The sequence below is a fragment of the Aptenodytes forsteri genome, unplaced genomic scaffold (genome assembly GCF_000699145.1).
Source record: "Aptenodytes forsteri isolate BGI_AS27 unplaced genomic scaffold, ASM69914v1 Scaffold183, whole genome shotgun sequence".
Taxonomy (NCBI): Eukaryota; Metazoa; Chordata; class Aves; order Sphenisciformes; family Spheniscidae; genus Aptenodytes; species Aptenodytes forsteri.
Genome location: NW_008795918.1, coordinates 1,579,195 through 1,594,367, shown reverse-complemented (window position 1 = coordinate 1,594,367; position 15,173 = coordinate 1,579,195). Strand labels below are relative to the sequence as shown.

The following is a 15,173-nucleotide window of genomic DNA, read 5'->3' as shown; positions in this document are numbered from 1 at the left end:
TAAAGCTTACATCCAAGACACCAGTGATGCAGAAAGCTTTACGAACAAAGCTACAACAGCTTTGTTTTCCAGACTGCTAATAGGAAAGAGTTTGCATTGACTTTCTGTATTACGATAATTTTATTATAATTTCCTTTCTAATTCAGTGAAAGTTCCTCCCTGCTGCTCTATAGGAAACAAAATTCACATCTTCAGAGAGTTTTTTGTTTGTTTTACTGTTTTAGGGATTAAACTTTTTTTGCTGTTCATGGCAAACTGGTAATTTTTTCCTGAGGAGGAAGGGGTTTGGGATTTTTGTTTGTTTGTGGTTTTGGTAGGGGTTTTTTAACTTGTTATTTTGTAATTCTAATTAGCTGATAGCTGTGAATCTAAAATATGTAATCCTTTTATTGAGGAAGAAAAATGCTGTTGTGTTATATTTTGGAACGCATTATTATTGAAGGAGAGGGGGAAAATACACCTTTTTCTTCATTTTAGATCCAGAATGTGAATAAAGAAAAACCACAAAATAGACAAAGTCTTATTCTGGGTAAGAGCATTTTATCTGAGTTTTGATAATCTGAAAGAGCCAAATGATGCATTTCATTGTATCAGAAGGACTGTTTTTTGATAGTTGTGTTTATGACTAAACCAGTTGATACCACCAGGAGCAGAGAGTATTTGGTACCTCTGAAAACTGAGCCTTGCCTTCCTGTTTGCTCTTGTCTTTGCTTTGCTTGTGCTGCTAGATCTTCACACTTTATTGAAATTGTTTTGGGCTTCCACTGTCACACCTTTTTAGCAGAATAAATAGTTTATTAATAAAATCATGGGAAAGGTTGACTAGCCAGCTCTGAAGGCCCATGTAGTACAGCTGTGTCCATTAAGTCTTGAGTAGGAAGGTTTTGTGTCTGTTCAGTGGTAGACTCTCCACCAGGCCAGTTGGGAAGTTGTCCAGTGAGTACCAGGTTCTTACCATGTGTGTTGTGTTCTTTCTGGAAACCCAAAACACCTCTCAAATACGGTGACTTTTAAAAGAGTAGTTGGCTGAATTCTGTCAGTGTAGGAGAGACTGTTTGTTTGTTCTAGTTGCAAGCAATGTAGAATGCAATCCAAATAACATTTTAGAGGTGAAAATTCTTGGGTGTTTTTTTTTTACTTCAGTAGCATACAGAGAAACTAAGAGGTCCAGATGACTGAGAACTTGGCTGAACTAGATATGTTCCTCTTTAACTGATTTGGTGTCAAAGAAATGTCACTAGTACCTACATACTGAGATTACTTCTGTATGTTTTAACTGCAGCAGAACCAGTCCACATGTCCATTCAGGAATCGGGATCAGTGTCACATAAGGTATGTGCTTGTGCATATGTATGCATGTAATGTAATAAAAACCTCTGCAGGTATTTACCTTAATTTTCTTTGTGTTTAATTTTGAGATTTCCTTTAATTGCATGCAAACAGAAGGATGTCTACATCCCTATCTTCCTCAGCCATAAACAGGTTCTATGAATTGCTTTGCAGAATATATTTTTAATATAAAATGGAAGCAGCGGTGTGCAAAATGCATGTACGTATGATGTGCACACAGAACTTGTATATTTATTAGTGGAGGCTAAGTCAAAACCTGTTGGAAGTCAGACCTCTTGCCATCTGCATTAGAAATGGCAGGGCTTCTTTGCATGCAGTAAACTTTGTTCTTTATTCTCTCACCGCCCCTTGCTCTCCAGGTAGAAGACAGACGTGCTTTGGATATTAATGATAAGGATAGACTACTGCTATTTTCACTAGCTCTCCTGTAGGTCAGAAACTAGGGAGTTACCTATAGCAAATTGATTGTAATCTTTTTAAAGGGGAGAGGAGTTGTGATAAGAGTCATTACAGATTATTTAGGAACAAGGAGGTTGTTCCACTAAATAAGGAAATAAATGTTGTTCTGATGAGCAGTGCCCGCTTGCATACCTGAAGACCACAAAAGTTCTCTACATCTATTGTGTTGGCAATATGAAGCTTATAGCTCCTAACATCTCAATAGCAGTTACTTTTTTACTTTTACAATTAAGGAAATTAATTTGGAAGTACTATAGAAGGATCACTACTGTCATAGTCCAGGTCTTTAAAGAGCCCTTCCACCCCATACAGGTTTGGGTTTTGGGGGGTGGGGGTGGGGTTTTTTTGCTGTTGTTGTTGGTTTGTTGTTTGGGGTTGTTTTTAAATTTGAAGATCTGTCCAGAGTTAAGGTTCAGTATCAAACTTGCTTCTCTCATTTCTGGTACAGTCTTAGTCTTTGTTTAAGGATCATTATGTTAGTAAGATTGCATAACACAAGAACACAAAAATTAAGCCTGTACTAGAAATAGGGGGAAAAATTCATTGGGCCATGTCTCATGACTTTTTTGTTTTTGTTGTGTAGATAAGACATATTACGTCCCAGTAGATAGACTTCTGCTAGCTACTGTATGGAAAAACAACAGAATGTAATTTAATAGATCTGAGGTGGTTAAATTTGAGAAAAGAATCAAGTCTGTAAGTTGAGAGTGTGACATATTAACTTAGTATTTGTCCTTCACATTCCTCAGGTGTTTGATGATCAGTACAGAATGCAAAGTCAACCTTTAGGAATATGCCTGATAATTGACTGTATTGGCAATGACGCAGGTAAGTCTCTGGAATTTGAAGTTCCTTATCTTGTTAATCTCTGACAACTAGAACAATTTAGTATAAAGAATATGGTGTACATTTACCAGCCAGACTAGGGTAATGTTGTCCTAGTCACCTAGTCTATCAATCTACTAAGTTTTCTAAAGCAGAGAGTTGGAAGGCCCAACCTGAGGTTAAAGCCAACTGTCCTAACTATTGCAAACAGTGTTTGCTTGTTTGTTTTTTGGTGCAGAATCTCTGAATGAAAGAACTTACAAGGGGATAGACTGACTTTTTGGAGGGAGCAAAAGGATGTTCAGAGACCGACAGAATAGTTAAGCTACAGTCATACAGTAGGTTATTGGCAGAGATGGTAAAGATAAGTGTTTCCCACCAGTTAACAAAACCAAAACCAAAACTGTTGTGGATTTGAAGTGTAATCATATTGGACACCACATATTTTGAACAGCTGAAGGCACGTGGTCCTTTATCAATAATGCACCTAGGGTTCTGTTATATCTTGCACACTTTAACTGAAACTGTCACCATAGCTTTATAGGGAAAGGAATTTTTCTTCCTACCCTCTTGGTTTAGTTAAAAAACCCCAACCAATTTGCATGTAGAATTCAAGGTAGTGCCATGGTTAAAATGTGGGTTTTTCCTGATTGCCTTTATAGAATCCAAAAATTAGATTCTTGCATAAGCAAAAAAAAAACACCACTCTCTAATCATTGGAACACATGAGGCTAAAAATAAAAATGAAGATAGTAGTTGCAGTCAGTTCTGTAATAGGCTAGGAGATGTAGGGGAAGAGGAGGGTTTGTGGGCATATCTTTTCCCTTTCTCATAACTAACAGTCCAGCAGGTGGACCAAAAGAGTTATTGATGTAGTTGTTGAAGAGCAGTCGATGCAGGGCACAGACACAGAAGGTAAAATTTTGATGTTTGCTTGAAATAGTATTTTAGGTAAATGATATAAGACACTTAGTTTGCTGTTAGGGTAACAGGAACTAGAATGGATTCACCATGCATGGAGAAGAGGGACAAGGAAAGCACTTAACTCAGTTACATGCAACTGGGAAGCATCTTTGAGATCTGATTTCAGTCTGTCCTACCAAGTTCATCAATGACCTCTGGCCAAAAAAAAAAAAAAAAAAAGAACAAGGATGCAATTGCTGGATGTAGAAATTAAATTGTTCCATCTAAAGCACTTCTTCACTTCTCTCTCTCAAAAAAAAAAATTTTGCCGAAACGAGAAAAGAAAAAAGAAAACAAGGGCGGGGGGGGGGGGGGGGGGGGGGGCAGCTCTTGGGATCAAACATTCTGCTCTGTCCTGTTGCCTTCTTCTTTACTTTCCTGTTCTTCTCTCTTTTGTGGTAGCTTCAGAGAACAAACAACCCTTTTGATGCAAGAAACTTACTATGCAGCCTTAATCTGGAAGGTAGCATGATAGCCTGCTCCAGTACCAAGATAATTACTTATTACTTGGAATTCTGTTTCTTAAAAGCAAATGCAAAAAGGATTGCTAGAGAAATTTCAGCGTGGAGAGCTAAAGAAAACATGAGGAATGGAAACAGCTTTGTTTACAAAAAAAATCTCTTTAAATTTCATTGTCTCTGATGAGATATGAGCATGTGCTGACCTGATTTATTGAACAAGAGTGTTTTACTATGCCAGGTCTGAGTTTTTTAAATGAAACAGTAAGTATAAAAGCAGGTAAGGCATGTACACTGGAGAAAACAGGAAGTAAAGAAGGAACTGCTATGTCAGTTCATAGTCACAGATACATAAATTTAGACCTACTCTTCCTTAAAAGGCACAGATCTTTAGCACAGGCAATATACTGTGCAGACCCCTTTGTCATAGTAATTGCTACTAAATACAAAGATGTGCACAAAATAAATAAAAAAAAATCAACACGTGCTCTTCATGAGCTCGTATGGTCATTTCAGTACTTGTACAAGAACAGAAAGTGTAAATGTGATAGAGGAAGACTGGAAAGAACAAAAATGGGTTACGTGTTTAGCATCTGGCATGTCAGATACACCTGCAAATCATGGCTCTGCCGCTGTTGTGCCAAAACCACCCAAAGCAAGTCTTAGTGTGCTGCAGTCTCCACGCATGTCTGCGTTGGATGCAGAAGCAATTAAATCATGTGTATGTCTCAGATGTTTAATGTCACTAGTGCATCATCAGCATTTTAACATGATAGAACTCAAGACTTTCAGTGAAATACATTACTGTGCTAGTGAGATTGAGGAGAGGCAGGACATATGGCATTGCTTAAAGGAGTTTGTTAGAAAGGCATTCACTACTCTATAGAGTTGTGCCACAATACTTCTGAAGTCTGAAAATACAAAAGAAAGAGAAGATGGCAGGGAGAATGTTAGGAATTGTATCTGTGGCGTGCATTAGTCTGTAGCTATCCCAAGATTTAATCTGAGGAAGCTGAACCTGTAATAGATACTGTAGGATCAAGGATTACAACAATTGAAAATGCCTGGTGTAAACAATGTGAATTCGTTAGATGCTGATGAAATTCAAACTGAAGTGCACCTTGCTGTTTTGTAAATAGCTGCTTTTGACTTTCCCATTTAGAAGCCAATTTTTCTCCTTACATTGTAAACAATCAAGGGGAGAAAAGGGTAATTTTTTATGTAGAGTGGAAATGCTCAAAAGTCAGTGGAGGCTTGTTGGGAGATGATTACTGTTGAAGAAACAGATGTTTTCTGATCGCAGGTTGCAGCATGTAATCCTGTGTTTTCTCTTGCCTTGAAGTAAAATTGCTGTATCCAAATCTTACCATGTATAATTTCTGATTTATTGTTACACTAAGGTATCAGTTCTAAGTTTGGGTTTAACTTTTTTTAATTGTGACGCTTAGAGTGTGTGTATGGTCTAAGGTGACGCAAAGTTTTGTATCTTTGTGTGTCTGTGTACATGCTAGTGAGATAAGTAAATTATAGGAAAAGCACTCTCGTTTTGCGTATGTACTGCTGCCCTCTAATGGATTAAGTGCTTCATCAAGTATATGACTGCTAAACGGTATTAATACTGAATTTTCCACCTGAATTTTGAGATCATATTTTATTGCCTAAAATAGAGGGGATTTTCCTTTCTATTTCCAAATTTTAAAATGTCTGGAAAGTTTTTGAATTATTTTACAAGATTGAATCAAACGAACAGAACTGGCATGAAACACTCTAGTTCCTGTTTATCACCTCGCTATAGTATAGAGTTTGTATCTACCCTGTATTTTGCTGAGGACAGTTACGAGTTCTGTTCCCTGTTTTCACTACGGGCTTTTTGAGGAGAACAGTGTGGTAGTACAAATCCTGCTTTGCTGCCAGTTACCTCTGAAATAGCCTCTGCTAATTAGGGGTTGTTAAACTTTTGAAGTCAAGGAACAGTCTAGCTTCCAGTGTCTATAAGGCATTTTACATAAACATGGCACTTGATATTTCCTGTCATATCAGAAACTGTGCATGGGCAATGTATATGTGGTTTACACTAAAGATACGATGCTACAGGTATGAGTCATAGTTGTAGCTTGTGGTTCTCCGAACACTTAAAAAATACCTGTGGTTTTTTTGGTACCATGTATCTGGTTTCACTATCATATTAATAATCATCCAAAGTAGTTATTCAGAGCATAGCAACATTTTCCTGCAGCCCAGGTTAACACAAATACAATAGAGTTAAATCTTGATTTTTGGCTATCTACAGTTTTAATTACAAACATATTTGAAAGGGTTCATTTTCAGCTTTTTTGTATATGTGGTTTACACTAAAGATACGATGCTACAGGTATGAGTCATAGTTGTAGCTTGTGGTTCTCCGAACACTTAAAAAATACCTGTGGTTTTTTTGGTACCATGTATCTGGTTTCACTATCATATTAATAATCATCCAAAGTAGTTATTCAGAGCATAGCAACATTTTCCTGCAGCCCAGGTTAACACAAATACAATAGAGTTAAATCTTGATTTTTGGCTATCTACAGTTTTAATTACAAACATATTTGAAAGGGTTCATTTTTCAGCTTTTTTTTTCCTGAAAATGCCATTCTGTCACAGTTAAGACTCCAGTGTCCATTCTCCATCTGGAACTCATCATTTAAAGTCCGTTTTATATAATAGGAAGCATAAATGGCTGCAGTAGGTTCCTTTTTGACTGATGAAAGAGAGTCTCTGTGTTTCCTATGCAGTTCTGTATGTCTATAATAACCATTCAGAGTAATTTTGACAAGTTAAAAGGTGTCAACAGACTTCCCATGCTATGCAGATCACTCCTTACCATTTCAAGAATGTTCTGTGTGAAGCATTTTCTAATCTTTTCTCTTGCCTGATACTTTTAAGTCCTAGCAACTTGAGATGCTGGCTCTAAATGAAAGCATGCAAGTGTCTGTGGAGTTCGGAACAGATCACATGCCAAATAATAGTGTCTTTGCTGTCATGAAGTACATAACTCATATTAAAGATAACATGCATGTAGGACTATAAGTATGTGATGTACGTGATCGACATCAAGTACTCCCGATTCTTTAATTATTGTGATGAAATAAACATCTGATTTCCAATAGCGAAATACTGTAAATCCTGTAATTCAAGATAGTTGAGATTGAGCCTTGATGTGCTGTGATTTAATTACATCTTTCTTTTTTTCAGATGTGTTGGAAGAGACCTTCAGAGGCTTAGGCTATGACGTTCGTTGTCACAGATATTTAAATATGAACACCATGAATCAAACAGTGCTTGAAGTTGCAAGGTTGCAGAAGCACAGAAATTGTGACAGCTTCATTTGTGTATTGGTCAGCCGTGGAAGTCCTCAGAGCATCTTTTGTACAGACCATACCTTTTCTGGATTCCCTTTGGAACAAATAAAGAAATACTTTACAGCAGACTCATGTCCTGAACTCCTAGGAAAACCGAAGCTTTTTTTTATTCAGAGCTACATTGTGCCAGAAAATGAGCAAGAACTTACTAGTCTGTTGGAAGTAGATGGGAATGATGAGAAAATCATTGCTAATGCAAAAATCCCTTGGAAAGTCACTATCCCCCAAGTAGCAGACATCTTTTGGAGTCAGTGCAAGGTGGATGTGTCTACACTAGAAAAATCTCCCAGTTCATCCTCATATTATCTGCGTTGTCTGGCTGAGCTACTCTGCAATCCTCATAAAAGGTAAATAAGAGGAAAAAAATAACCCTTTTCCTATGACAGCCTGCTGTCCTAGAGAAAGAGAAACCTTAAGTTTCATCCTATCTGGTCCTGAAAAGTGTCTTCATGCTGTGTCATAGGTTAAAAGACAAGTATACCTGATCCTGGAATGATGGCACAGGAAGGTAGTCTAAAGTAGGACTGGAGTTTCTGATTCTGGAGAGTAAAATTAAAGTGTGTTATGGCGCTGGGGCTTGCAGAGTGAGAAGGGAAGAACCTGTCCTGGGTAATGTATGCCAGTGCTTTAGACAGGATTGGAAGTCTTCCTTCTCCAAGATAACGAGGCACACACCAGGCTTCTGTCAAATTGAGGATTGCCTTTTATCATTAAGAAGAGCTCTGCTTGCAAATATAAAAAGTCAGTGCCTAACTTTGGGGAAAAGGCAGTTGAGAGGGAAGGATTTTGTCCTTTCTTTAGATCTAATTAATGCTCCGCTCAGGGAGCCACTAGATTGCCAATTTGTAATCTTGAATTTAAACTATCAGAAAACTTTAGTCTATCTAAAGAGATTATCAAAATGAATCTGAGCAAAAATCAGATATGTTTGGACATACAACTTACCAACAAAGGTTTTCTTTGTGCAATTGATCTACCAAGGAGCTAGCAACTGTTTTTCAAGGTAGTTGCAGGGTTAACATTTAGTACTTTTTTACAAACCCTAAAACCTTGTAATGAAATCACAGATCATCATGTCAGCATAACCAATATCACAACAGTGATTTGGGTTATAACAGATTGTCTCCAAAATGCATATTCAGCCTTGGGTTTTAGGGGTGTAACCTCTGCAATAAAGACTGAAATTTGAAACTTTCTCCTCGCTGAGTCTAAAGTTGTCTTCTCTCTTGTTTCATTCTCTAATAGAAAGCTTTTACTTTTGTTGCTGCAGGAAACTCTCTATATTAGATATCCATACGGAACTGAACAGAAAAGTTTATGAATGGAATAAGACCACTGACCCAAGCCAGCAATACTCACTTCTGCTCCAGCACACACTGAGGAAGAAACTTTTTCTTTCTCCCACTTAACTGCTGTTGGAAAGGACATGTCTGAAGTGGCTAACAAGAAACACTTACTATGATCCAGGCAGTTTCACACATACTTTTACTTTATGCATTGTTATTGCATGTGTATCTAAAGTGCCTATTGCTTCCAAACCCAGGGATTTAAAAGCATTTTGGTGTGTTAAGGCACTAGATTTTATATTTTAATGCAGAAGGCTCTGAAAGCTTGGATGAGAACGGCTGTTATCGTATAGCACTGCAACAGATCTTACAACCAAGTACAACAGGTAAACAGGGTGGAAAGAGCTCTAAACTGTATAGCTGTTGGGTTTTCTAGGGTTTTGTGTTTTTATTGTTTCATCGGTTGTTTTTTAGCATACCTATTAGCAGTGCACTGATCTAGGTTCTTCCGTTGATGCTTAAAACAAACATAAGCCAGTGCAAGCCACTGAAATTCACTGCGTGCTTTCCCTAGCACCTAATAATGGAAAACGCGTCGGGAAAGAATGCCTACCCAGCAATGCCAGTTCATTAACAAGTTCTGGCTCATGTGCCTCCACAGACTAGCAAAACAGGAGGAGGAAAGAGATGGTCTTTTTAAATAATTTGGATTCCATCTACCTGCTGCATTAGAGGTTGTGATTCACCCAGAACCCTGTGTCGTCAGTACTGTCCACAGCACACAGGGGTTATATGTTAATAAATGAGTCTGCCATGTTTTGGGCTATGTTTTCTGCTGATGCAGAAATGAGTCTACATGTGGCAGGGCTTTACAATAATCTACCACACAGTTAAAATGTGGGATTTTGGCAGATGTTCTGTGGAAGCAGAAACATGATTCACACTTGTTGCACCAGGCATAGTTGTAGAAGTACACTTTATTGTATTTGAACCTAAATGTTGTGTAGCAGCCACTGGCTCTTAAGACTAGATTAAATTTAACACCCCACCCTCACTGCTTTTGCTTATGAAAAATGATATGTCTTTATTAATTGATTTTTTTTTTCAAGTTGCACTTGTTCTTCTGAAAAAAACATGAGTGAAAATTGTCCTAAATACAGAAATTTTTCTCCAGTGGAGCAGATGCCTAACATGAAAAGTTCAGTTAATCTGCTTGTTATATAACAGTATAACCTGGATGAGTTGTATCAAAATGTATTGTCATTGAATTTATGGCATTCTCTACCCTCCTAAAGTAGGCCACTTGCAAACTTTTAATACTCCTAATACAGTCTCCTGTCCAGGAAAAAAAATGCAAGGCCTTGGCATGCCTTGCTTGGTTTCTGGTGTAGTTACACCATACATCCTTCTGGCATGTGGTCCATGCAAGCAGAAAGGAAAGGGGTTTTTGCTAATACAGGGTATGCTAGTTCATTGAGCAAATAAACTGCAAAAAGATTTTTTGCTAGTGTAGCTGCATTTGATTTGAGCAAAAAGCAGGTGTGCTTACATACGTAACTTCACCAACAATGCTTTTCATTGTAGACCAAGCCTAAGAGGCAGCTAGCCTATTGATACTATACATTGTATACTATCAGTATACATTAGTATATTGATAATAATTAGGAGGGCTTTGCCAGTAAACTTACTCTGGTAGCAGTGACTTTTACTCCTCAATATTATGTTGTACTTCTTGGGTGTTGGCTTGACATCATTTTTATTAACTTTTTTTTTTTTTAAACCAAGCTTCCTAAGTTTCATTCAGAAAACAACAAATGAGTTTTCAAGTAGCTTCTAGAATTGGAAGTAAAAATCATTTTTATTTGGCAAAGAGTAGATACCAAAGTCTAAAAAGTGCTCAGGAGTCCTTCCTTGTTACAGGATGTAGACCCAGTCTCTTCCTGGCTTAAGAGGTTCCTAAACTGCTGATTGATGGGATTGTTAAGAGTATACCAAGAGGAGAAATCCACTGAACAAGTTTTACCTTATAGTCTTTATCCATACAAAATGTTAAGATTAAAATATATATTTATTTATATTAATGTACCATTTTGTATAATATACAAAGTAGATTTTATATCATTGTGATTAAATCTTCACTTGTTACCTTTTTTAATTTTGTATTCAGTTTTATTTGCATGTTAACTCTAGAAAGTTACATACACAGTTGTGATGGGAAGAAAGTTTTGCACAATTTAGAAAAATAATTCACCTGTACTGCAACCCTATGCATTCCATAGTTTTCTCTTTTCACTTCATAAGCTATAGTGTCCTCTTTAAAAAGTTTATGGAAACTTCTTAATAGCTTTGAATTGGGAAATGCAACCCAAAATTTTATGTTAAAACTATGGGTACATGTGTTATTTGTGTTACTGTAATTTTATGTAGGCACAGGCATAAGAGGAAAAATAGAAAATAATATTTTGCAAAATTCAGACATTCTCTAAATCATAGAATCATTAAGGTTGGAAAAGACCTCTAAGATCATCGAGTCCAACCGTCAACCCAGCACCACCATGCCCACTAAACCATGTCCCGAAGCGCCTCATCTACACGTCTTTTAAATACCTCCAGGGATGGTGACTCAACCACTTCCCTGGGCAGCCTGTTCCAATGTTTAACCGCTCTTTCAGTAAAGACATTTTTCCTCATGTCCAATCTAAACCTCCCCTGGCGCAACTTGAGGCCATTTCCTCTTGTCCTACCGCTAGATACTTGGGAGAAGAGACCAACACCCACCTCGCTACAACCTCCTTTCAGGTAGTTGTAGAGCGTGATAAGGTCTCCCCTGAGCCTCCTTTTCTCCAGGCTAAACAACCCCAGTTCCCTCAGCCGCTCCTCATAAGACTTGTTCTGCAGACCCTTCACCAGCCTCGTTGCCCTTCTCTGGACATGCTCCAGAGAACAAAGCTTGTTCTCTATGAATGTTAAAGTAAAAATACTAAATCCAATTTAATGAAGTGTGGAAATAAATGCATCATAGCGGGGCAGGGAGAGGGGGCAGGTCTTCCTTTCAGTTTACTGTTTTCTAGGAAAGGGCCAATTGAAACGGTCCTTTTCTTCAACTAGTGCCATATTGCTTCTGGCTTTAAAAATACTTCGTGTCTTAAAATTACTTTCATATGTATTCCACACACTCAAGTAGAGAACTTACTGAATTGCGTCAACAGAAGGGTCTGTGTTATATGTGATAGGTAATGAAAATAGCATTCATTCTAACCCTGAATATTTAATAAGTAACTATCTTACAGTAAAATAAAGCACAAGGGTAATTTTGAAACTCTACCATGCTCATGTTTCATGGGGTAAGAGCAAGGATTATAAAATGACAGATTTGGAATCTTAGAAGTTACTTCCTGTAGCAGCTGGTAAATGAAGCAACTGGTGTGAAACAAGTAAGTTTTCTGTGGTTGTAGAAGTAAGATGATTCCTAGTTATCCTATATATGTATGTGATGTTAATAAATGTGATTTCTTTCACAAATTAATTTCACTTTTTCCCATTTCCCTTACTAGCTTTTGCATGTGATGAGCACTTCTGCTGCCTTGTAGACAACCAAAAGCAGGGAGAATGGAACCAAGAGGAGGCAGAGAGATGAGGGAAAGAAATAACGGAAATTTCAAGCAGGAACAAGAAGGGGAATGGTAGGGAGAACCAAGAGAAGAACGAGTAGGGAAAAGAAGATTTGGAGGAGAAATACAGCATCAATATTGGAAGGAGAAAGAAGAAAAGGGAGAAAGGAAGTAAGAATAATAGTGGCTATCCTTACAGGATCTAACAATGTGGTGGGGTTTTGTGGGTTGGTTGTTTGGGGGTTTTCTGATGCCAAATAGAACTATTTACTTAAAATATTAGCAATAGGATATATTTTGTTTCTGATAGTTTTGTGACAATGTAGGTTTGGTTTGGGGGTTATGAAGTATACATGTTCTTCACCTTAGTGCATGACACAGTAAGTAAAGTCTGTGTCCTCTTCCTTAAGAAATGACGAAGAAAGGCTGTTTTGAAAACTGTAGAGGCTCCTGTAAATAACCCTTGCAGTGAAAAAGGAGTCTCCTTGTGTCTGGCTGCTTGGGTCGGAAGTGGTCACAGCCCTCTAATGACCAGAGAGTTGTGGGGACATGTCATGTATTGTGCAGCATTCGTGGATGTCAGATACAGATTTTCTACACTGATGTCTTGACCTTCAGTAGATTCCTAAACCATAGCAGTACTCACTATGTAATCATTCAGCTAAGCAGTATTTATTGCCTTGACACCTCTTTCAAGAGTGGCGTGTGGGTAGATTGATTCCCTGTACTCGCTGCATGGTGAAAAGTAGCGATGAAGTCAGTATTTATTAACACACAGGAATTTTGTGATGCCAGAAGTTGTCTGTCACTTCTTCCATAGCTTTTTGTGTCCCTCCGTACACGTGATAGGGACTGTCTGTTCTTGCTGTACTGTGCACCTAAAATTTGAGTCTGGAAGGTGACTGGATGCAGGGCCTGGGTTGCATCAAGTTGTACATGTATTGCAGATAGAGTGGTTGAATGATACCAAACTTCCATTCAGTAGCCAAAAGAAAAGGGGGAAAAGAATTAATTCTGGATCCATCATGAGTTTAGGGTGTTAGCACAGGAACATAAAAAATGACATGCTGGCGAAATTTCATGGTCACGGACTGCCAAAATATCTACTTTTCAGAACAAGATAAAACAAGCCACTCCTCCTCTGCTCCTGCATTGTCACTGCTTGGAACAAGGCTGTCAGACTCGCTGCTCCATGGCACTGAATTTCAGTTTTGCTTTCTGATAACTGAAATAGTCATTTGTTGTACTTCTGTATGTGCTGTATATATGGAAGAGGGAAAAGAGAATTGGCAGAATACAGATTATGCCTTTCAGCCGCTCAGAAGGTGTACCCATGAGGCAGGAGATTCTGTGGTGTTTTGCACCAGACTTAAGTTGCATGATTTTTTCTCAGCCACCTACATTGACATGACTGAGCCATAAATTCAGTTTACTTTGTACTGTTACATACTTGTGTCTTACAATGGTTGCCAACTCATTATCCAGGAAAGAAGTCACATTCAAGAGGAAGTTACGCTGCTAACAGTTGCAGATGGAGCATGCTGTATGTCTGATCTCCCCTTTCAACTCTGCGTAAGAAGTAACAGTGACTCCTGTTACAGATACCTGAGTCAGAGAAGCTTTTTATGACTGTTTCTGAGAACTTTTCTGATATCCAGAGTTTCACATTTCTGACATGCAGAATGATGTTGCTGAGAAGAAGCTGCCATCTGTGTGGATGATCTGCTGTGTTATCTATGTTCCATTTAAACTATATCTCCTGTACTGAATTATTTGACAGCTTTTCTCTGGCTGTTTTGGAGAATGTCTTTTTTTCAGTTTCTGTATTAGAATCAATAAGACATTGCAAGTCTCTTAGGAATTCTGTTTTTTGTGGATTGTGCCTTTCTGTACATGCCACATTTTCAAATTTGTGGTACTCTGAGAGTGTATTTTCAGTGTTTTGTAGAAACATAAGAAATGTGATTTGAATCGGTGCCATTACTAAAATAGCATCATGATTTAGCAAAATTGGTGCCGTTACTACTACTATTAAATTACTATTACTACTAAATTATACATGCTGGATTTCAAGCTGATTTTCTGAAGAAAATTTCTGCATGCAGTCAGACTGATTGTCCCTGTGTCCCTCTAGACCACAGAATAACTCTTGAAATTCTTAGTTGACTCATCTTGTAGACCTCTACGTCTTGTTAAATTTGGCTGTGAAGATCTACAGCTCTATAAAAAATGAGCTGACTGAATAAAGGGCAGCGAGCCTTTTAGTTTCAACAGGTAATTCGGCCGTTATTTGTGTGTTGGATAGCAGCTCTTTGGCATGAGCAAGGAGACTCTTCGCATTCTGGCTCCATTGACCCGAGGGTGTGGGGGGATAGCAGTGTTACCGAGATTCTGAAAGCCCTGAGGAGCCTGCACTGGGCAGGGCTTGCTCACTTTCCTCCTCCTCCCCTTACTGTAGCAGGGGTGTGGAGGGGACAGACCCGCATAGAAACGGCATAGAAGCCCTCTACCACAAGCACCGCTCTCAAGCTTCTTGTCGGTGAAAAAAAATCTGCTAAAAATGTTTGGGGCTTTTTTGCGATGTAGCCTGCTTTAGAATGGTTTGACAGCAAAAGCGAAAAGAGTTACTGATCGCTTCTTGCATTTCGTCCTGGAAGCGTTGTCAGTTGCTTTTTTCTGACGTGACTAGTGACGTTCCTCGGCCGGGGGAAGGGCAGGAGGTTCACAACCCCTGAGGCCGAGTGCTGGGAGGGCCTCGGCCGGAGGGGAAGGGCGGCCCCGCGCGGCCGCTTCCCGGCGCTCGGCCGTTCCCCGCGGGGCGCT

General features: G+C 38.6%; 1 protein-coding gene across 3 annotated transcripts in view; it reads left to right on the top strand.

Moving 5' to 3' along the window:
- The window catches only part of CFLAR (CASP8 and FADD like apoptosis regulator), a 23,118-nt gene extending 10,527 nt beyond the window's left edge, over positions 1-12,591 (top strand). Inside the window, exons 7-12 of one of the 3 annotated variants that reach the window (XR_657856.2) lie at positions 478-529; positions 1,283-1,332; positions 2,559-2,637; positions 7,287-7,800; positions 8,724-9,125; positions 12,294-12,591. Coding sequence is in view for 2 of the 3 variants with exons in the window: in XM_009284659.2 (XP_009282934.1) it covers positions 478-529; positions 1,283-1,332; positions 2,559-2,637; positions 7,287-7,800; positions 8,724-8,862 (834 nt within the window). In the remaining variant the exon portion in view is untranslated. Of the gene's footprint in view, positions 1-477; positions 530-1,282; positions 1,333-2,558; positions 2,638-7,286; positions 7,801-8,723; positions 11,229-12,293 lie in introns of those variants that run through there. The other 2 variants (XM_009284660.2, XM_009284659.2) reach the window with 2 other exon arrangements.
- Positions 12,592-15,173: the final 2,582 nt, after the last annotated feature.